General features: G+C 36.3%; 1 protein-coding gene across 2 annotated transcripts in view; it reads left to right on the forward strand.

Annotated features, from left to right (window-relative positions):
- The window catches only part of LOC111749422 (NKG2-F type II integral membrane protein-like), a 199840-nt gene continuing 176319 nt past the window's right edge, over nucleotides 1-23521 (forward strand). The window contains exons 1-6 of one of the 2 annotated variants that reach the window (XM_064284594.1): nucleotides 1-873; nucleotides 3409-3479; nucleotides 5242-5534; nucleotides 5952-6056; nucleotides 6591-6644; nucleotides 7160-7308. In XM_064284594.1, the coding sequence (XP_064140664.1) occupies nucleotides 5348-5534; nucleotides 5952-6056; nucleotides 6591-6644; nucleotides 7160-7308 (495 nt within the window). In that variant the 5' untranslated portion in view covers nucleotides 1-873; nucleotides 3409-3479; nucleotides 5242-5347. Of the gene's footprint in view, nucleotides 874-3252; nucleotides 3480-5241; nucleotides 5535-5951; nucleotides 6057-6590; nucleotides 6645-7159; nucleotides 7309-23521 lie in introns of those variants that run through there. The other variant, XM_064284595.1, reaches the window with a different exon arrangement.

Raw genomic sequence — 23521 nt, forward strand, 5'->3', positions numbered from 1 at the left:
GAAAATAATAAATGTTGGAGAGGCTGTGGAGAGATTGGAACACTTCTACACTGCTGGTGGGAATGTAAAATGGTACAACCACTTTGGAAATCGATTTGGCGTTTCCTTAAAAAGCTAGAAAGAGAACTACCATATGGCCCAGCAATCCCACTGCTTGGAACATATCCTAGAGAAATAAGAGCCTTTACATGAACGGATATATGCACACCCATGTTTATTGCAGCGTTGTTTACAACAGCAAAAAGATGGAAGCAACCAAGGTGTCCATTGATGGGTGAATGGATAAATAATTTACGATATAGTCACACAATGGAATATTAGTCACCGATAAAGAACAGTGATGAATCTGTGAAACATTTCGTAAAGTGGAGGAACCTGGAAGGCATTATGCTGAGTGAAATTAGTCAGTTGCAAAAGGACAAATATTGTACAAGACCACTATTATAAGATGTGAGAAATAGTTTAAACTGAGAAGAACACATTCTTTTGTGGTTATAAGAGGGAGGAGGGGGGGAGAGTGGGTGAAGGTTATTTACTGATTAGATTGTAGATAAGAACTATTTTAGGTGAAGGGAAGGGCAGCACTCAATAGAGGGGAGGTCAGCACAACTGAACCAAACCAAAAGCAAAGAAGCTTCCTGAATAAACTGAGTGCTTCGAAGGTCAGCAAAGCAGGGGCAGGGGTTTGGGGACTATGGCTTCATGGGACATCTAAGTCAATTGGCAAAATAAAATCTATTAAGAAAACATTCTGCATCCCACTTTGAAGTGTGGAGTCTGGGGTCTTAAACGCTGGCAAGGGCCACCTAAGATGCATCAATGAGTCTCGACCCACCTGGATCAAAGGAGAATAAAGAACACCAAGCTCACAAGGTAATTATGAGCCCAAGAGACAGAAAAGGCTACATGAACTAGGGGCTACATCAACCTTAGACCAGAAGAACTAGATGGCGCCCAGCCGTAACCGATGACTGCCCTGACGGGGAACTAAACAGAGAACCCCTGAGGGAGCAGGAGAACAGTGGGATGCAGACCCCAAATTCTCATAAAAAGACCAGACTTAATGGTCTGACTGAGACTAGAATGACCCTGGTGGTCATGGTCCCCAAACCTTCTGTTGGCCCAGGACAGGAATCATTCCTGAAACCAACTCGTCAGGCATGGATTGGACTGGACAATGGGTAGGAGTGAGATGCTGATGAAGAGTGAGCTACTTGCATCAGGTGAACACTTGAGACTATGTTGGCATCTCCTGTCTGGAGGGGAGGTGGGAGGGTAGAGGGGGTTAGAAACTGACAAAATGATCATGAAAGGAGAGACTGGAAGGAGGAAGCGGGCTGACTCATTTGGGGGAGAGTAAATGGGAGTATGTAGTAAGGTGTACATAAGTTGATATGTGAGAGAGTGACTTGATTTGTAAACTTTCACTTAAAGCACAATAAAAATTATTAAAAGAAAAAAGTGAATGTAAGAATAGTAGACATGTAGGTCTTCAAATTAAAAAAAGAACATTTGCGAATAATGTTGGAGAATAATATCAGTATTTTAATTATATAAGCATTGAAAATAGAGGGAATTATTATTACTGTATGGAAATATAATAAACCTTTACAATGGAAACTAATTTATTTCTAATAAGCAGAAATTCACACTGATGCATACCTGATTATTTAGTTTTAAAAAATAATAAAATATAATTAATAGAAATACACATAGCTGGCAAGAATAGCAATCCATACTGAAGGATCAAATATTAGTCCAGATTCCAGGGACATAAATGTGGATTTACTTGCCATGTTACTGGATTTAACAATTATGTTTTGAGTTTGAATTTTAACTGAAATCCCCTACAGGCAACATGGAAGTATATTTCCTTAGGGTTGCTGGCTAAAAAATTTACACTTTTCTTAATGCAAGATGAAGAATGATTGACAGAATTCCATTTGATATCAACTAATTTTTTTAATCATTTTAATTTTAAATCTTATTTTTTTCTGACGCTAAAGTGTCATTTCACCTTGTGGTTTAAAAGTCTTCTTTTCTTGCACTCTCCATTTTTTGTTTAGATGAGATTTTTGAAAATTACTTTTTCTCACCCTATGTAATTTGACTTCAGTTTTTGTCACTTTCAAACAAATATTTCTGTTAAAATATAGAAAACTGTCATTACTAAAAAAAAAAAAAAAACAGTGCTGTCAAGTTGATTCCAACTCACAGCGACCCTACAGGACAGAGTAGAACTGCCCCATAGAGTTTCCAAAGGAGTGCCTGGTGGATTTGAACTGCCCACCCTTTGGTTAGCAGCTGTAGCACTTAACCACTATGCCACCAGGGTTTCCTAGTCTTTATTAGAGAAGAAATAATACAACGTATTATTGGGGGGAATAGTACCAAAAACACCCATTGCCGTCAAGTCGATTCTGACTCATAGCGAACCAATGGGACAGAGCAGAACTGCCCCATAGAGTTTCCAAGGAATGCCTGGTGGATTCAAACTGCCAACCTCTTGATTAGCAGCTGTAGCAGTTAACCACTACTCTCTCAGGGTTTCCAATGTATAGGACGGTATATATTATATTACAATGAGTAGTTTTTTAATATTTTAATCTCTGGCATGATACATAATTCAAAAATGTTTCATATTTTACCTTTCCAAGAGATATTTTTTATCAGGGGACAACTGATGATTCTATAATGTATTAAAAAATCAGATTGAGTGCAAACATTTCAAAAACTTGACTAGATAAGTTTGGAAATAGTGGACTTTGTGCCAGCTACATTAAGGTTGAAAATGTAATAATCTCTCAGAATAATATTCAACAAATATGATTAAATACCTGCTGATAATGGTGCTATGATTTTAGCATTTGTTCATCATAATGGAAATGGTATTGTTAGGAAATGTATAAGGAGGTACGTAATGCCAAGCTTTTGAAGCTAGTCTAAAAATAGGACTTTGAGATTTAATAGCATTAACATGGCCTAAGATTTAATAGTTTACGATGAGATGAAAACATTTAACTGTATGGCTGGGCAAGCGCTTTATCCCCCAAATCTTATAGAATATGAGAACAATTTCTCAAAAGCACTTTAAAAGGGACAATCTGTATGGCGTATTTAAAGATCTACAGTGTCCTTTCAACAGGAGCTCAACATCTCCTATGTTCTGGAGATAGGTGATGAGATAAACTGACTTCAAAATAGCCCAACTGTGAGGATTTCCTGTTCAAACACTAAATAACACATTGATGAGCCATCTACTTTTTCCACTCTGCCTCATTCTGAGTCCTCACAGGACAGTCTGTGAGAGCACAGATATTGCTTGTTCGTGTGTGGATTAATGTCTTTAGATTTCTCCTGGATTGACTCGATGGCAATGTTTTATTATCATCATTATTTTTAATCCAGCTATAGCAGGCCGCCGGGACACTGACCAGGCCTCCTCACTAAAGGCTGCATGGCTTTCTGACCGACAGAAGGTATGTACCACTCACGGCTCTCCTCTCTGTCTTCTAGCCCAGCTCATTCAGTGGGAGGTTCTCCATGCTGTGCAGGATGCAATGAGGGGCTATTAATACACAATAGATTCAAAGACGAGCAATGGAGTCCTTATTGGAATGAGTTTTCTGGGTAAACAGCAAACATCAAATATGTCTGAAGATTTCTTAAGTTATTCAAATTACTATCTTTGGAGAATTACTCCAGTGTACACACACATTCAAATACACATATTTGAGTTTGTTAATCAATATCATTTAAAGTGAAATTCCATAAGCATCATGACAATGAACAATTAATGTAGCTTTTTAATTTGTCCAATTTTTGTCCTTGAAGAAAAGTTTATTATTTTATTATTTTATATTGAAGAAAAGTTTATTATTTTATATTGAGCCCAGTCTTTAGAACTGTATTTTTTAAAAGAAAAATACTGGTCAGACATAATTCCTTATCCACTTAGTCAGATTAAATGCGTTCAGTTTTATTTTGGAGAAAAAGCAGGATGAGCTAGCTTTTATAAAATAATAATCTGAACATAATAATTGATGACCAAAGATTTTTAAAAATTCAAGAAAACATTTTTAAAAATGAACCGCATTAAAAATGAACCGCATTGGCATAAGAAAATCCTGTCTAATGAGATATTTTACAATTTCTACCTGAAACGGATCAGAAACAGTTACACGGCCTTTGTGAGTAAAATCATAATTAAAAAGGCAAACATCTACTGAGTGCTTGTAAGTGCCAGGTTGTGTGGTAAATGTATTACATGCATTACTTTTGTATAGTATGATTTCTATATTGTTTAGAAATCTGAGCAAATTTCTAAAGGTCAAACATTGTAGGTTTAAAAGCTGAAGTTTAATTCTAAATTTCACTTACTCTGGAGCCCATTGCTGAATAAAATTACATGAACTGAATTAGTATAATTAAGTACCCAACTAAAGTGACCTTCATTGACCCTGAGAGACATAGGATCTTTCTGGAAATTTGAATCAAGAGTGTTCTCACATAAATGATCTACATTTTCATTTATCAACTTAAACGGTCTCCTATTCTAGCCATTAAATAACTGACAATTACTTCTTAAAAGAAGTGCTTTTTTAAAAAAAAATATGTTTTGTTTTGTTTTTTCTTTGTGGTGCTTCAAGTAGTTTTACTCTGTGCATAAGTTTAGTGTATTAGGTAACACATTTGAACATGGGAAAATTTTCTTTAAATTCTTAGTGCTTTCTCAGGACTCTCCACCCATCCAGGAATAAGAAAAAGACCATACGGTAACACTTCACCTCCTTTAAGTAAATACGTATGTATCACTAAATCAAAATAATTTAGAGCAATAAATTAATATACATGCTAACTTTTCAATCCCCTCATCTTTGAGTTACTTAGCCTTTAACCAGTATTACTTTTTAATTTTTCATAAAAATTGATGCATTTTTTTTTAAATACAAATTTCTAATTTTTCACACAGGTGATATAATGGTTTTATGATATCTTAATGGAATCTGACTTTAAAAAATAATGATATTTTAATTTATGAACTTCTTTATCCTCAATAATTTATTGCTTTTTGTTACTCCAACAAACAATATTTGGTCAAATGCAGGATCTCTAAAAAAAAAAAAAAAGTTCTTACTCTACTCTGGACTCTTGCGTAAAGCCTAAACTAAATCTAGATCAGAACTGGATTCTTCAACTGGAAATGACCACTAATCCACACCTTACTCCCACCCCTCACAGCCCAGTTTGTGTGCAGGAGCCATCTTGTCATTATTTGCACCTTATATTGACTTCTTAAAGCACACTTACCTTAAAGCACAGTCAGTGGCATCACTCAGCTGAAGAGATGAGTAATCAAACAGTAATCTACTCAGACATCAACCGGGCCAAATACCCAAAGAGGCAGCAAATCAAACCTGAGAGCAAAAATAGCTCCGTTTCAGACACTGAGCAGGACATAACCTACGTGGAATTAAACCTTCATAATGCGTCTCAGGATCTTCAAGGAAATGACAAGAAGCCCCATTGCAAAGGTAAAGCATTTACTGGGCCTTCAGCACAAGTGCTCTGGGATGTGCAGCGGAGAGCAGAGATGGGGGGAAATGGGAAAAACTGAGGCATGAAAGGAGGATGGTCAGATTTAGGGAATAGGCTCACATAGTTTCGTTTTCGAGAATCAGAGGTCAAATTGGGGTATGGTATTCTAATATGGAATCTGAAAACTAGTTTTACTCAGGCATTGATGAAATCTGTAGTTTTGGACCAACAATTCATGGAGCATTATGTTTACTGACAATGCAGTGGTATAGAGAAAGATTACAAGGTGGACGTGGGTTCAGTTCTAGCATTGACGCATATAATTTTTTGTACCTAGGGTCCCTCTTGTATGTACGTCTTCCAGACAATTCTCTCCATCTTTCCTTTCTCAGTATTTCCGTTTCTCCCTGCAGTTTTCCCATCACCTCCTGCGAGGCTCGCTGCTATGACCCTGGGAATCATCTGCCTTGTCCTGATGGCCAGTGTACTAATCACGACAGTCGTAGTTATTACTGCTGGTAAGTTTTTGAAAGGTAACAAGGAAGCTTTTCGTTTTAAGGATTTGTAAGTGCTTCTAATTATGTAATAATATTAAGGAAGAAAACTTTCATTTTAATGTATGTATTTGGACTCAATGTTTATATTTGGACTAAATGTGGAAAGGTTATTGTGAATTTGTAAAAAATATAAATAAGAGAATGAGGTGGAGAATACATATATATATATAATGCAGAATTTCTTCAGGAGTCTAAAAAAATTATTGAACAATAGAGGTTAATTTTTCAAGGTGATTGTATCAAATACTGTAAGGGATGGTAAAGTTTGGTTCATTAGGCTGTTTTTCCCCAAAGACCACTTGTTACCTGCATGTGTAGGAATTAAATTTCAGTAAAGTTTTCCCCAAAGAACTTCATGACTTTATTAGCTATTTTTTTGTTATTTTTATTCCACTCTTCTAACTCTAAACATACCATATTGCAAATAGGAAAATGAACTAATATGCTTTATTTATAGCATATTAATCTTACTAAGAATTACTGTAAATTTTTTAGATACTGTAAAACCAGGACAGAACAATTCTTCTCTGATAACAAGAACCCAGAAAGGTATGTAACCATTTATAAAGTTCTGACAGTAGTGCAGACTATAGGGAATATGTTTTCTCTCTGTATTTGGGCTTAAAAAAATGATAAGAAATTTTAAAAACTAAAATTGAGCAATATATTTTCATAAATAAGGATTTTAGGAGGGCATTCCTTCTTGGTTAATAAGATGAAAGATTGTTTAAAAATCAATAGAACATTATATATCTATCCGCCAAAATAAAATAAAGGCAGTACACGTACATTTTCAGGACATATATAGGATGTAGTCTTTGTTTGCCTCATGGGTACCTAAATTAGGGGTTGAGATGCTAACTTTCTGTGCATATATATATATATATATATATATATATATATATATATATATATCTGGCATTCTGTGTTTTGTTTTATATGTGCCAGTTTGTGAAGGTACAAATCTTGGTTATGTACATATTTGTTTGTACCTCTCCAAATGTGTCAATTAATATTTATTTGTCAATTCAAATCATTTTGGTGGTAATTCAAATCTTTCTTAGGACGTTGTCATCATTGTCCAAAGGCCTGGTTTATGTATTCCAACCGTTGTTATTACATTAGTAATGAAAGAAAAACATGGAGTGAGAGTCGAATGGCCTGTGCTTCTAATGCATCTAATCTGCTTCACAGAGATAATGAAGAAGACATGGTAAGATTTTTAAGTTATTCAAACATTTTATTGGGAGCTTATTTCAGTCAATATTATGTTTGTAGGATTCATGCACATTTTAGTATAAAGTTGTAGTTTGTTTATTTTCAAGGCTGTTTAATATTCCCTTAATATTGCCTTTACAATATTTTATTTATTGCTTATTTAGTCTTGTTTCTTATGAAAAACAACACTTCTGTAAATGCTTTTCTTGTAAAATAAACTTTGTTATTTTTATATTATCATATTTTAAAAAATTAATTAATTAAATAAATGTATAATTGTGCATATTGATCAGAAAGTGATTATAGCCTTTTGCCATTAAGTTGATTCCGATTCATAGTTACCCTAGAACCTACCTCTATGGTTTCCAAGGCTGTAAATCTTTACGGAAGCTGATTGCCACATTATTTCTCCCACAGAGCGGGATGGTGGATTCTACCTGCCGACGTTTCGATTATAAGCCTAGAGCTTAACTACTGTGCCACCATGGCTCCTAGAGAGTAAATTACCCACGTATTTAAAAATGCCTGGTCTCTGAGTAAAGAGCCCTGGAGGTGCAGTGTTTAAGCACCCTAAAAAAAAAAAACCTGCTATCCAAATAATCAACAATTCAACCTTACCGTGAAAGAAAGGCCTAGCAGTCTGCCTGTATGTGAACCCCAGTCTCCACCAGCCTGAGCCCAGAAGAGTAAATGGTGCCTGGCTACCACCAACAACTGCTCTGAAAGGGATCACAAAATTCAAAGGGATCACAAAATTCAAATTCACAGAAAAAGACCAGACTTACTGGTCTGACAGAGACTGGAGGAACCCCTGAGACTGTGGCCTGAGAACACCCTGCTAACTTAGAACTGAAGCCACTCCTGAAGTCCACCTTTCAGTCAAAGATTAACCCATTACCATTGAGTTGTTTGTAACACATAGCAACCCTATAAAAGAAACAATAACACATGTAAGGAATGTGCTTCTTAGTTCAGTCAAGTATATGAGACCAAATGGACAACACTCACCCAAAAGCAAAGACTAGAAGGCAAGGAGGGACAGGAAACCTGGACAAATGAACATAGGGTACCCAGGGTGTCAAGGGAAAGGGGGAGAGTGCTGACACATTGCAAAGATTGCAACTAATGTCAGAAAACAATTAGTGTATAAATTTTTGAATGAAAAACTAATTTCTGCTTTAAACGTTCCTTTAAAACACCATACCTACTCAATCTGTAAGCTAAGCAAATAATACGAGAAGCTGGACTATATGAAGAAGAATGGGGCATCAGGATTGGAAGAAGGCTCATTAACAACCTGCATTATGCAGATGACACAACCTTGCTTGCTGAAAGTGAAGAAGACTTAAAGCACTTACTAATGAAGATAGAAAACCACAGCCTACAGTATGGACTACACCTCAACATAAAGAAAACAAAAGTCCTCATAACTGGACCAATGAGCAATATCATCATAAACGGAGAAAAGATTGAAGTTGTCAAGGATTTCATTTTCCTTGGATCCACAATCAACAGCCATGGCAGCAGCAGTCAAGAAATCAAAAAACGCATTGCATTGGGTAAATCTGCTGCAAAGGCCCTCTTTAAAGTGTTGAAGAGCAAAGATGTCACCTTGAAGACTAAGGTGTGACTGACCCAAGCCATGGTATTTTCAATTGCATCATATGCATGTGAAAGCTGGACAATTAATAAGGAAGACCGAAGAAGAGTTGACGCCTTTGAATTGTGGTGTGGGCGGAGAATATTGAATATCGCATGGACTGCCAAAAGAACGAACAAATCTGTCTTGGAAGAAGCACAGCCAGAACTCTCCTTAGAGGCAAGGATGGCAAGGCTGCGTCTTACATACTTTGGATATGTTCTCAGGAGGGATCAGTCCCTGGAGAAGGATATCACGCATGGCAGATTACAGGGTCAGAGGAAAAGAGGAAGACCCTCAACAAGGTGGATTGACACAGTGGCTGCAACAATGAGCTCAAGCATAACAACGACTGTAAGGATGGTACAGGACTGGGCAATGTTTCGTTCTGTTGTGCATAGGGTTGCTATGAGTCGGAACTGACTCAACGGCACCTAACGACAATGAAACACCATAAAATTAAAAATAATAATAATAAAAAAGATTACGGACAGCCAAGAAGACCTGTGGAGCTCAGTTCTAGTCTGTAAAACGTGAGGTTGCCATGAGTCAGAATCTATTCTATGGCGACAAGTTTGGTGTTTTTTTTTTTGTTTGTTTATTTACAAATAACTTTAAGAAACAGACATTTCTAGCCCCTGTGTCTGCTCTCAATACTTCTCTCTCCTCCCTAAAGCACTATTATGACATTTAATATTATAGATTGGCTTTGCTTGTTTTTGAATTTTATATAAATGAAATCATACAGTATGCATTTTCTTTTTCGTCTGTTTCATTTCACTCATATAAGACATTCGTGTAATTCATCTGCATTGTTGCAGTTAACAGTAGTTTGCTACTTTTCACTGCTATAGTATGTGAATATCATATTTTGTGATCCAGTTTACTGCACATAAACATTTGGATTATTTCTAAAACTTCCCTGTTATGAATAGTTAATTATTCCCTGTACATCTTTGTGCATGTATTCTGTCCACATATTACCTGTATGTGTAGGAATTCAGTTTCAGGTTCTTAGCTATTCACGTATGTCAAAATTTGTAAAATTATTCCATAGTTTCCTAGGTTTTTTGTACACATACCCATTTTATTCAATACGATATGAACATGTTCCTTGATCCTTGTAAGCATCAACATTTAGTAGTATGAGGAATTTTTTACTGGACATTTTTACGGTTATACAGCAGTATCATGATATCAGCAATGCATTTGCCTGATTTCTGTTAGATTGAACACATTGCTATGTACTCTTAGTATTAGGATACCTCTTTGTGAAGTGCCTGTTCACGTTGCTTGTCCATTTTTCCTATGCGGTTTCTCTTTCCTTCCAATAAGTTGTTGACATGTTTTGAATACGAGCTCTTTCTTGATTTTATGAGATTTTAATAGCTTCTTTTTTCTCAGTAACTTACATTTTTAGTTTAATATTTTGAGTCTTTTAATGAACAACATCTATTAGTGCTGTTGTTGTTAGGTGCCATCGAGTCAGTTCCGACTCATAGCGACCCTATGCACAACAGAACGAAACACTGCCCAGTCCTGCGCCATCCTTACAATCATTGTTATGCTTGAGCTCATTGTTGCAACCACTGTGTCAATCCACCTCATTGAGGGTCTTCTTCTTTTCTGCTGACTCTGTACTCTGCCAAGCATGATGTCCTTCTCCAGGGACTGATCCTTCCTGAAAACATGTCCAAAGTATGTAAGACACAGTCTTGCCGTCCTTGCTTCTAAGGAGCATTCTGGTTGTACTTCTAAGACAGATTTGTTTGTTCTTTTGGCAGTCCATGGGATATTCAATATTCTTCGCCAACACCACAATTCAAAGGCGTCAACTCTTCTTCAGTCTTCCTTATTCATTGTCCAGCTTTCACATACATATGATGTGATTGAAAATACCATGGCTTCGGTCAGGTGCACCTTAGTCTTCAGGGTGACATCTTTGCTCTTCAACACATTGAAGAGGTCCTTTGCAGCAGATTGGCCGAATGCAACGCATCTTTTGATTTCTTGACTGCTGCTTCCATGGCTGTTGATTGTGGATCCAAGGAAAATGAAATCCTTGACAACTTCAATCTTTTCTCTGTTTATCCTGATGTTGCTCATTGGTCCAGTTGTGAGGATTTTTGTTTTCTTTATCTTGAGGTGTAATTCATACTGAAGGCTGTGGTCTTTGATCTTCATTAGTAAGCGCTTCAAGTCCTCTTCACTTTTAGCAAGCAAGGTTATGTCATCTGCATAATGCAGGTTGTTAATGAGTCTTCCTCCAATCCTGATGCCCCATTCTTCTTCATATAGTCCAGCTTCTTGGATTATTTGTTCACCATAGAGATTAAATAGGTATGGTGAAAGAATACAACCCTGACACACACCTTTCCTGACTTTAAGCCAATCAGCATTCCCTTGTTCTGTCTGAACAACTGCCTCTTGATCTATGTAAAGGTTCCTCATGAGCACAATTAAGTGTTCTGGAATTCCCATTCTTCGCAGTGTTATCCATAGTTTGATATGATCCACACAGTCAAAGCAAGTGAAAACCTATTAATGTTATGATAGTCCAATTCAGAATTTTTGTGGGTGTAAGTGCTCGTTTTGGATCTATTTCAGAAATTACTAAAAGTCTATAAAGGTATTCCCTTGTATTTATTTATAGGAATTCTTTCTTTTTTTTTTTTGATCACCAATTTATTAGGAATTTATTTTTTGTGATGCTGGGTTTTGGATGAAATGAGGTAAAAGTGAAGTTTATACTTTTCTACATCATTATTTAGTTGATGAAGTGTAACTTATACCAAAGATGACTGTTTCTCCATTCTTCACTCTGCCAGCTTTGTCATAAATCAATTTCATGGGTGTGTCTACCTTTGATGTATTTAGGGAGACTACCATGTTCCATTTTTCTATTTTTTTCTTGCACCGGTAAAAAAAAAACCACATGGTAAATAGTACTAAAGCTTTATGTTAAGCTTTGATATTCAGTGCAACAAATCACTTCATCCCAGTCTTCTTCAGGGGTATCCTGTTACACTGGCCCTTTTAGTCCTTCTATAAATATTTTCACAAAATCAGGAGGTTGCTTTATTGAAATTATATTTAATCAGTAGATTAATTGTTCAAAATTGATATCTATATAATATTATGCTTAAACGTGCCTGTGTTGTTTTTGTGTGCCATCAAATCCATTCGACTCATAGCTATCCTACAGGGCAGAGTAGAACTGCCCCATAGGGTTTCCTTGGCTGTAATCTTTATGGGAGTATACTGCCAGGTCTTTTGTGGAGCTGTTGGTGAAGTTGAACTTCTGACCTTTCAGTTAATAGGGGAGTGCTTAACCTTGCATCACCAGGGATCCTTAGCATGCCTTAATCCTCTGTTTATGTCCTCAAAACAGTTTTATATTTTTTGGTTAAAGTCTTGGACAATTTTATTTAGTTTAACTCTGCTTATCTTTTATCTTTCTTTTTCTGATGCCATTAATATAGCACAATAAATTTATGTATATTTGTCTATTGACCTTATTTTCAGCAATCTTGCTTAATTCATTATTTTAGTCAGGGTTCCACCAGAGAAAGAGAAGCAGTAGTAATGCATGATTTCTCCCTAGTTCCTTTCAATATTTTTGTGTGAGTGAATATATTTGTAACAAAACATTTGCCAATTCAACATTCTTCACGGGTATAACTTGGTGACGTTAATTATGTTTATTGTGTTGTTTAACCATCACCATTATCCATTCTCAAATATCCTCATCACCCTAAACAGAAATTTAGTGTCCCCCGAGCATTGCGTTCCCCTGTTCCATTATCTTCCTCCTGCCTCTACACGTATAAGCTACAATAAGCTTTGGTCTCTATACACTTGCCTGTGCTAGAAATTTCACAGCAATGTAATCATACAATATTTTCCTTTTCTGATTTCATTCAGCATTATGTTTTCAAAGTTCATCCATGCTGTAGAATGTTACAGGACTTCATTTCTCTTTATGGCTGAATAATATTCCATTGTATGTATGTACCTTATTTTATTTATTCATTCATCTGTTGATGGACATTCAGTTTGTTCCCAGTTTTTTGGCTACACTGTGAATAGTGCTGCAGTGAACATTGGTGTGCAAGTACCTGTTTGTGTTCCCACTATTAATTTTTTGGGTGTGTACTTAGGAGTGGAATTGCTGGATCGGATGGTGATTCTATATTTAAATTACTGAGTAAGCAATGAAACTGTTTTCTACCTTGGCCACACCTTTTTATAATCCCACCCTCAATGGATGACATTTCTGATATTTCTACCTCCTCAACTACACCTGTTGTTATTGTTGTTTAAATCACCATCATCTTAGGGTTGTAAAGTGATAGCACATTGCAATTTTCATTTGCATTCTGTAATGACTACTGACTTTGATTATCTTTTCATGTACTTGTTGGCCATTTGTATTTTTTTTTTGATGAAATATCTATTCAAATCCTTTGCTGATTTTCTGTTATGTTTTATTTTTATTTTTTTGCCTGCCTTCCTAGCAGTTTTCCTTGTGACTGCATAGCTTTGTTGTTAGCCAGTGATTTAAGTAGAGGTCATATTCAAAGACTTCAGCTCTACAGGACTTCCTCCCGTTGTCATTTGATGTGGTGTGTGTGTGTCTGTGTGTGTGTGTATTGGGAACTGCTCGTAAGTTTGTAGCAAGTTCTCAGGACTCCACTGGCTTTTACTTTTTATTGGGAACTTCTAGGTGTCCCTTGAAAATGTAATATTTATTCAGTTAGCCAAGAATGTGTACAGAGCTAATGTCATCCCTTTTATTGAACTCTCATTTTTAGGATCTTTGTGTTAAATTTATGGTTGGGAAAATAATAATTATGGCTGGTACTCTCCTCACTCCCATGGAGACCACGAATTCAGGCTAGAGAATTTGTGGATTTTACTCACTCATTTCCCATAGATTTCAGTACTTTGAGATGGAAATCCTATGGTTTTTTATCCCCACCTCTCACCTGCAGTCAAATCTGCCCCTTCTGGCAGTAACACTGCTGACTTTTGCAGCCTGCCCCATGCTGTAAAATCTGCAGTTGTTCTCACTGAGCTGGGGAGGGGAAGGGATTGGGAGCAGCCTGGGCAGGAAGAGTGCAGATGTGTGCAATTCTTACTTCAATATCTACCAGCTTTCCAGGAATAAATCTTTTTCAAATTATTATTGGACTTTGATCAATTTCTAGAGCCCTGAAAGTACTCTTCTGGCAATCGATTCCTTTACTCAGTCACCTTAATTAACGTCTGTAACATGTCTGGTGTGAAACACTCACTAGGTGAGCAAATTGAGGGGCTCTGTACAGTAAGAAAGGATTCACTTTATTTGATACAACAAAAAATTTAGTATTATAATTTATATTTGATTTCTCTTAAAATTGTTTTTTCCTAGAATTTCCTGAGGCATTTCGGTGTCTTTACATGGATTGACTTTAGTGGCTATTCAACTTTCTCCTCCAAAGTGTGAGTTTTGAAATTCCTCTATTTTATAACTTGAGAAAAAGCAATATATGAACAATTATAAAACTATAATTATTTAAGTCTTCATTGACAAATAGTAGAGGAAATACTCAGGTTCACATATATAACTGTAGGCCTACATAAATTATTTAAGATTGAAATATTTATTGTATTATTAAGTTATATATTATCAATACTAATACATTATTAAAGGATAACTCCATGAATATTATTTGCATACATATTTAAATATGCATATATCTGTTCTTGAAAATAATTTTATTCTCTGTATTACAGGATGTCAATATGTCCGGAGAAGGGCAAGATTTGCACATATTTTAATATTTACAGTAACAGCATTTCTTGTGGATCCTGTTTAGAATTAAAAACATATGTTTGTAAGCACCAGGCACGATCATTTCCCTAAGTTTGGTATGATGCTATTCCCCATCTATGAACAAGTATTTCTAGTTTCTTCTATAGCCATACAATTGTTTTTTAGTACAATTTTAATTTATATAAACTTTAAAAAATTATATATATATAAAATAAGAAATTTGCCTTTTTGACATTTTTTCATGTACAATTTAGTAACATTAGTTACGTTCATCATGTTATGTATCCATCACCAATATCTGTTGCCCCATGTTTCCATCACCCTTAGCAGAAGCTCAATGTCTCCTAGACAATAACCCCCCTTTTCTCCCTTCCCTCCTGACTTTATAACCACTAATCAACTTTGATCTTTATACATTTGTCTAATCTAGATATATCATATAAGTAGGATCATATGTTTGTCTTTTTGTGACTGAATTACTTTACTCATAACAGAGAAATATTATACATTTATTATGCTTCTGCTATTTGTTTAAATAAATTATGTATAAATTACAATTCACAAAATTATCAAGAGCTGTTATTTTCGTGTCATCAATAAAATGAATAAATTCATTCAATTTTCAAATGAGCTGGTGTCTCCTAGCCCTTGAAGTTGTTTGTTTAAAATGAGGACACACCATCCCTAGTGGTAAGGTGTGTAAATCAGAGCCCGGTTAGGAGACAGATACCAGAGAAAGTTCAAGTAAATAATTATTAACTATTTGTACGGGATAGGTAACTAAGATGGGATAAAAGAAAACTATGAAGAATACCTTAATGCTGAGGGAGAACACCCAAAGAAGGAACAAACTCGACAGTTGGGTTTCAGACTTCAAAACTGTGTGGCTGCCACTTACTGAATGGCAGAGGTGTTCACTGGGATGTCCTGGGACAGACAGAACAGGTCCAAGCCAGAAGGCTGGAATTGGTGAGGATGGAATCTCAGCCAGACTGGCAAGCAGAAAGAACCCCTTACCAGAGAGCATTTGGGCAGCGGAAGGGGAACAGGAGCTATGACTGGGACTGGCAACAAAAACTTGCTGATGGCTGAATACCACGCATGTCCTGCATGCATCTAGCTGACAGCCCCAACCCCCCACCACAGGAGCAAAAGGAGAAGAAGCATCACAAATCCAGGAAGAAGAGCCCTTCCTCCTGCAGTGTCTCCCCAATGGCTTCTGCTGACAAAGCTTAACATCATGCCAGCTGCAAGGGAGAAAAGTTTATAGGATATAGCTTCATTATTATGAAACAGAGCAAAGGATAGGATAGCTTTGGAGATGAGAGAGAATAAATTGTTAATTGGCACACAAAGTCACCATTGTGACACAGGACAGAATTGCAGTGTAACGGACCTTTGTATTTCCTCCACTCCCTCAGAGAATAGAACCAACGCGTATCTCCAAATTCCATTTTAGTGCAACATTGTCACTACTAAGTTCCATTTTTCGTAGAGATTGATATTTTCCTTGGGTAATGTCCAGTCTCCCTTGATAATTGTCACATGTCTGCAGTTTCTTTTACTGGACTTCAGACATTTTGGAAGGTATTTTATTCAATTCTCTATCCTCCTCCTTCTCTCACACTTTACCATCAGGCTAAGAAAAATGCTTTGATAAAAAACTTAAATGTTGAAGACAAAAAAGAATCAAAAGGATAAAAGTGTTTGTTTGATATAAACAGCTACTTATTTGCAAAATTCAAAATAGACTAGTAATTTATCAATCATTCAGAGACCTGTCCACCATCATTGAATTAAAAGAGGAAGGGTGCTTATCATTGACTATTATCAGCAAAATAAACCAATATATACATTTATGTCTTTATATAGACTAAAATTTCATTCTATATAATCCCTGAACTATAGCTGTATCAGATATCGAAGTTGTATAATAAGCAACCACAAGATAGCACTGACAATCAAAAAAAGAAATTAAGATTATTTTCTCATTCACCCAATTGTTGTCTGGATGGGTTGCAGTTGTTATACGTTGGGCTTAGATGGGTTTAGCTCCAGTCCACTAATTTAGTTCAGATTTTTCTATATATCTTCTTCTCAGAACAGTGGGCTCAGAATATGGGTGCACGCCCTTCTCATAGCAGAGGTCGTCAGTTCTCAGAGGGGCAAGCAGAAATGTACTTCTTCATGCCTGGGCACAGAACTCACATCTTTTCACTGTCTCACCCACAATCCTTGTCAAAACAAGTCACATGGCCAAGCCACCAGGAGTGTATTTAAATAAGAAAATGTGAAATATAAAGATTTTCAGTACTTTATGAATTTTTCTTGCTAGGTTTTTGCTACCTTTACTCCAAAATATACTGCAAGGTAGTCTTATATAGTGATGAAGAGTATCAGATGGATGCGTTTGTGAGCATTCTTTATCAAAGTTCAGGTGGGGAAGAAGCAGTATAGTATAATGTTTAGTGACATGAGCAATGTCCGATGGAGCCAGACTACCTGGGTATAAATACTAATTCTACCCTATCAGCTATGTGTTCTAGTTACATAGTTGTTTTGAATCCATCTTCTTTCCTGTAAAACGTAATAGAAATAATGTATTAAACCTTGGTCCCCAAACACCCGCCCTTGCTCCGCTGACCTGTGAAGCATTCAGTTTATCCTGGAAACTTCTTTACTTTTGGTCCAGTCCAGTTGAGCTGACCTTCCATGTATTGAGTGTTGTCCTTCCCTTCACCTAAAGCAGTTCTTATCTACTAACTAATCAGTAAAAAACCCTCTCCCATCTTCCCTCCCTCCCGCTCTCGTAACCACAAAAGTGTGTGTTCTCAGTTTATACTATTTCTCAAGATCTTATAATAGTGGTCTTATACAATATTTATCCTTTTGCCTCTGACTCATTTTGCTCAGCATAATGCCTTCCAGGTTCCTCCATGTTATGAAATGTTTCACAGATTCGTCACTGTTCTTTATCGATGCGTAGTATTCCATTGTGTGAATATACCACAATTTATTTACCCATTCATCCGTTGATGGACACCTTGGTTGCTTCCAGCTTTTTGCTATTGCAAACAGAGCTGCAATAAACATGGGTGTGCATATATCTGTTCGTGTGAAGGCTCTTTTTTCTCTAGAGTATATTCCGAGGAGTGATATTTCTGGGTTGTATGGTAGTTCTATTTCTAACTGTTTAAGATAATGCCAGATAGATTTCCAAAGTGGTTGTAGCATTTGACATTCCCACCAGCAGTGTATGAGAGTTCCAATCTCTCCGCAGCCTCTCCAACATTGATTATTTTGTGTTTTTTGGATTAATGCCAGCCTTGTTGGAGTGAGATGGAATCTCATCGTAGTTTTAATTTGCATTTCTCTAATGGCTAATGATCGAGAGCATTTTCTCATGTATCTGTTAGCTGCCTGAATATCTTCTTTAGTGAAGTGCGTGTTCATATCCTTTGCCCACTTCTTGATTGGGTTGTCTGTCTTTTTGTGGTTGAGTTTTGACAGAATCATATAGATTTTAGAGATCAGGCGCTGGTCAGAGATGTCATAGCTGAAAATTCTTTCCCAGTCTGTAGGTGGTCTTTTTACTCTTTTGGTGAAGTCTTTAGATGAGCATAGGTGTTTGATTTTTAGAAGCTCCCAGTTATCTGGTTTCTCTTCGTCATTTTTGGTAATGTTTTATACTGTGTTTGTGCCTTGTATTAGGGAGCCTAAGGTTGTCCCTATTTTTTCTTCCATGATCTTTATCGTTTTAGTCTTTATGTTTAGGTCTTTGATCCACTTGGAGTTAGTTTTTGTGCATGGTGTGAGGTATGGGTCCTGTTTCATTCTTTTGCAAATGGATATCCAGTTATGCCAGCACCATTTGTTAAAAAGACTATCTTTTCCCCAATTAACTGACACTGGGCCATTGTCAAATATCAGCTGCTCATATGCGGATGGATTTATATCTGGGTTCTCAATTCTGTTCCATTGGTCTATGTGCCTGTTGTTGTACCAGTACCAGACTGTTTTGACTACTGTGGCTGTATAATAGGTTCTAAAATCAGGTAGAGTGAGGCCTCCCACTTTCTTCTTCTTTTTCAGTAATGCTTTAGTTATCCGAGGCTTCTTTCCCTTCCATATGAAGTTGTTGATTTGTTTCTCCATCACATTAAAAAATGACATTGGAATTTGGATCGGAAGTGCATTGTATGTATAGACGGCTTTTAGTAGAATAGACATTTTTACTATGTTAAGTCTTCCTATCCATGAGCAAGGTATGTTTTTCCACTTAAGTAGGTCCTTTTCAGGTTCTTGTAGTAGTACTTTGTAGTTTTCTTTGTATAGGTCTTTTACATCTTTGATAAGATTTATTCCTAAGTATTTTATCTTCTTGGGGGCTACTGTGAATGGTATTGATTTGGTTATTTCCTCTTGGATGTTCTTTTTGTTGATGTAGAGGAATCCAAGTGATTTTTGTATGTTTATCTTATAACCCGAGACTCTGCCAAACTCTTCTATTAGTTTCAGTAGTTTTCTGGAGGATTCCTTCAGGTTTTCTGTGTATAAGATCATGTCATCTGCAAATAGAGATAATTTTACTTCCTCCTTGCCAATGCGGATGCCCTTTATTTCTTTGTCTAGCCCGATTGCTCCGGCTAGGACCTCTAGCACAATGTTGACTAAGAGCGGTGATAAAGGGCATCCTTGTCTGGTTCCCGTTCTCAAGGGAAATGCTTTCAGGCTCTCTCCATTTAGAGTGATATTGGCCGTTGGCTTTGCATAGATGCCCTTTATTATGTTGAGGAATTTTCCTTCAATTTCTATTTTGGTGAGAGTTTTTATCATAAATGGGTGTTGGACTTTGTCAAATGCCTTTTCTGCATCAATTGATAAGATCATGTGGTTTTTGTTGTTTTGTTTTATTTATATGGTGGATTACATTAATGGTTTTTCTAATATTAAACCAGCCTTGCATACCTGTTATAAATCCCACTTGGTCATGGTGGATTAATTTTTTGATATGTTGTTGAATTCTATTGGCTAGAATTTTGTTGAGGATTTTTGAATCTATGTTCATGAGGGATATCAGTCTGTAATTTTCTTTTTTTGTGATGTCTTTACCTGGTTTTCATATCAGGGAAATGGTGGCTTCATAGAATGAGTTGGGTAGTATTCCGTCATTTTCTATGCTTTGAAATACCTTTAGTGGTAGTGGTGTTAACTCTTCTCTGAAAGTTTGGTAGAACTCTGCAGTAAAGCCATCTGGGCCAGGGCTTTTTTTTGTTGGGAGTTTTTTGATTACCGTTTCAATCTCTTTTTTTGTTATGGGTCTATTTAGTTGTTCTACTTCTGATTGTGTTAGTTTAGGTAGGTAGTGTTTTTCCAGGAATTCATCCATTTCTTCCAGGTTTTCAAATTTGTTAGAGTACAATTTTTCATAATAATCTGATATAATTCTTTTAATTTCCTTTGGGTCTGTTGTGATGTGGCCCATCACGTTTCTAATTGTGGTTATTTGTTTCCTTTCCTGTATTTCTTTAGTCAGTCTGGCCAATGGTTTATCAATTTTGTTAATTTTTTCAAAGAACCAGCTTTTGGCTTTGTTAATTCTTTCAATTGTTTTTCTGTTCTCTATTTCATTTAGTTCAGCTCTAAGTTTTAGTATTTGTTTTCTTCTGGTGCCTGATGGATCTTTTGTTGCTCACTTTCTATTTGTTCAAGTTGTAGGGACAGTTCTCTGATTTTGGCTCTTTCTTCTTTTTGTATGTGTGCGTTTATCGATATAAATTGGCCTCTGAGCACTGCTTTTGCTGTATCCCAGAGGTTTTGATAGGAAATATTTTCATTCTCGTTGCATTCTATGAATTTCCTTATTCGCTCCTTAATGTCTTCTATAACCCAGGCTTTTTTCAGGAGGGTATTGTTCAGTTTCCAAGTATTTGATTTCTTTTCCCTAATTTTTCTGTTATTGATTTCCACTTTTATGGCCTTGTGGTCTGAGAAGATGCTTTGTAATATGTCGATGTTTTGGATTCTGCAAAGGTTTGTTTTATGACCTAATATGTGGTCTATTCTAGAGAATGTTCCATGTGCGCTAGAAAAAAAAGTGTATTTCTTTTTTGATGAAATATCTATTCAAGTCCTTTGCCAATTTTCTGTTATGTTTTATTTTTATTTTTCAGCCTGGCTTCCTAGGAGTTTTCCTTGTGACTGCATAGCTTTGTTGTTAGCCAATGCTTCAAGTAGAGGTCATATTCAAAGACTTCAGCTCTGTAGAACTTCCTTCCTCTGTCTTTTGATATGGTGTGTGTATCTGTGTGTGTGTGTTGGGAAGTGCTCATAACTTTGGAGGAAGCTCTCAGGTCTCCATCGGCTTTTACTTTTTATTGGGAACTTCTAGGTGTCCTTTGAAAATGTAATATTTATTCAGTTAGCCAAGAATGTGTAGAGAGCTAATATCATCTCTTGTATTGGACTCTCATTATTAGGATCTTTGTGTTAAATTTACAGCTGGGAAAAAAAAAATATATATGGCTGGTACTCTGCTCACTCGCACGAAGACCACACACTCAGGCTAGAGAATTTGTGGGTTTTACTAATTAATTTGCTATAGATTTCAGTACTTCGAGCTGCAAATCCTGTGGGTTTTTATCCCCACCTCTCACCTGCAGTCAAATCTGCCCCTTCTGGCAGTAACACTGCTGACTTTTGCTGCCTTCCCCATGCTATAAAATCTGAAGGTGTTCTCACTGAGCTGGGGTGGGGAAAGGATTGGGAGCAGCCTGGGCAGGAAGATAGCAGATGTGTGCAATTCTTACTTCAATATCTACCAGCTTTCCAAGAATAAGTCTTTTTCAAATTATTGTTGGACTTTGATGAATTTCCAGAGCCCTGGAAGTATTGTTTTTGTCAATCCGATCCTTTTACTCAGTCACACCAATTAATGTCTGTAAAGTGTCTGGTGTGAAACACTCACTATGTGAACAAATTGAGGGGCTTTGTACAGCAAGAAAGGATTCACTTTATTTGATAAACCAAAAAATTTAATATATTTGATTTCTCTTAAAATTGTTTTCTCCTAGAATTTCCTGAGGTATTTCGGTGTCTTAACATAGATTGAATTTAGTGGCAATTCAACTTTCTTCTCTGAACTATAGGAGTTTTGAAATTCCTCTATTTTATAACTTGAGAATAAGCAATATATGAACAATTATAAAACTACAATTATTTAAGTCTTCCTTGACAAATAGTAGAGGAAATACTCAAGTTTAGATATACAACTGTAGGTCTGCATAAATTATTTAATATTGAAATATTATATTATTAAGTTATATATTATCAATATTAATACATTATTAAAAAGGATAACTCCATGAATATTTTCACATATATATTTAAATATACATATATCTGTTCTTAAAACTAATGTTATTCTCTGTATTACAGGATTTCAATATTTCCAGAGAGGGACAAGAATTGCACATTTTTTAATACTTACCATAACAAGATTTCTTCTGAATACTGCTTAGAATTAAAAGCACATGTTTGTAAGCACCAGGCACGATCATTTCCCTAAGTTTGGTATGATGCTATTCCCTGTCTATGAGTGGATATTTCTAGTTTCTTCTATAGACATACAATTTTTTTAGTACAGTTTTAATTTATATTAGCTTAAAAATTATATATATACAAAATAAGAAATTTGCCATTTTTACACGTACAATTTCGTGACATTAGTTACGTTCATCATGTTGTGTATCCATCACCACTCTCCATTTCCAAGTGTTTCCACCACCTTTAACAGAAGCCCAATGTCTCCTAAGCAATAACCCCCCCTTTCTCTCTTCTCTCCTGACTTTATAACCACTAATCAATTCTGATCTTTATACATTTGCCTAATCTACATATTTCATATAAGTAGGATCATAAGTTTGTCCTTTTGTGACTAAATTATTTTACTCATATATACAGGCACATATTATACTTTATTATGCTTCTGCTATTTGTTGAAATTATGCGTAAACTGCAAATCACAGTATTATCAAGAACTGTTATGTTCATGTCATCATAAAATGAATAAATTAATTCAATATTCAATTGAGTTGGTGTCTCCTAGCCCTTGAGGTTGTTTAAAATGAGGACACACCATCCCTAATGGTAAGGTGTATAAATCAGAGTCCAGTTAGGAGACAGAAACCAGAGAAAGTTTATGTAAATAATTATTAACTATTTGTAGGGGATAGGTAACTAAAATGGGATAAAAGAAAACTATAAAGAATACCTTAGTGCTGAGGGAGAATACCCAAAGAAGGAACAAGCTTGATAGTTGGGTTTCAGACTTCAAAACAAACCTTTGTGGCTGCAGCTCACTGAATGGCAGAGGTGTTTACTGGGTTTTCCCGGGACAGAACAGGTGTAAGCCAGAAGGCTGGAATTGGTGAGGATGGATTCTCAGTCAGACTGGCAAGCAAAAGACCCCTACCAGAGAGCTAGTGGGCAGAGGCTGGGGTCAGGGAACTATGACTGGGACAAGCAACAAAAACTTGCTGACGTGTGAATATCACAGATGTCCTGCATGCATCTAGCTGACAGCCCCTGCCTCCACCATGGGAGCAAAGGGAGAAGAAGCATCACAAATCCAGGAAGAAGAGCCCTTCCTCCTGCAGTGTCTCCCCAATGGCTTCTACTGACAAAGCTTAACATCATGCCAGCTGCAAGGGAGAAAAGTTTATAGGGTATAGCTTCATTATTATGAAACAG

Source organism: Loxodonta africana, chromosome 4, assembly GCF_030014295.1.
Source record: "Loxodonta africana isolate mLoxAfr1 chromosome 4, mLoxAfr1.hap2, whole genome shotgun sequence".
In the NCBI taxonomy this organism is placed as follows: Eukaryota; Metazoa; Chordata; class Mammalia; order Proboscidea; family Elephantidae; genus Loxodonta; species Loxodonta africana.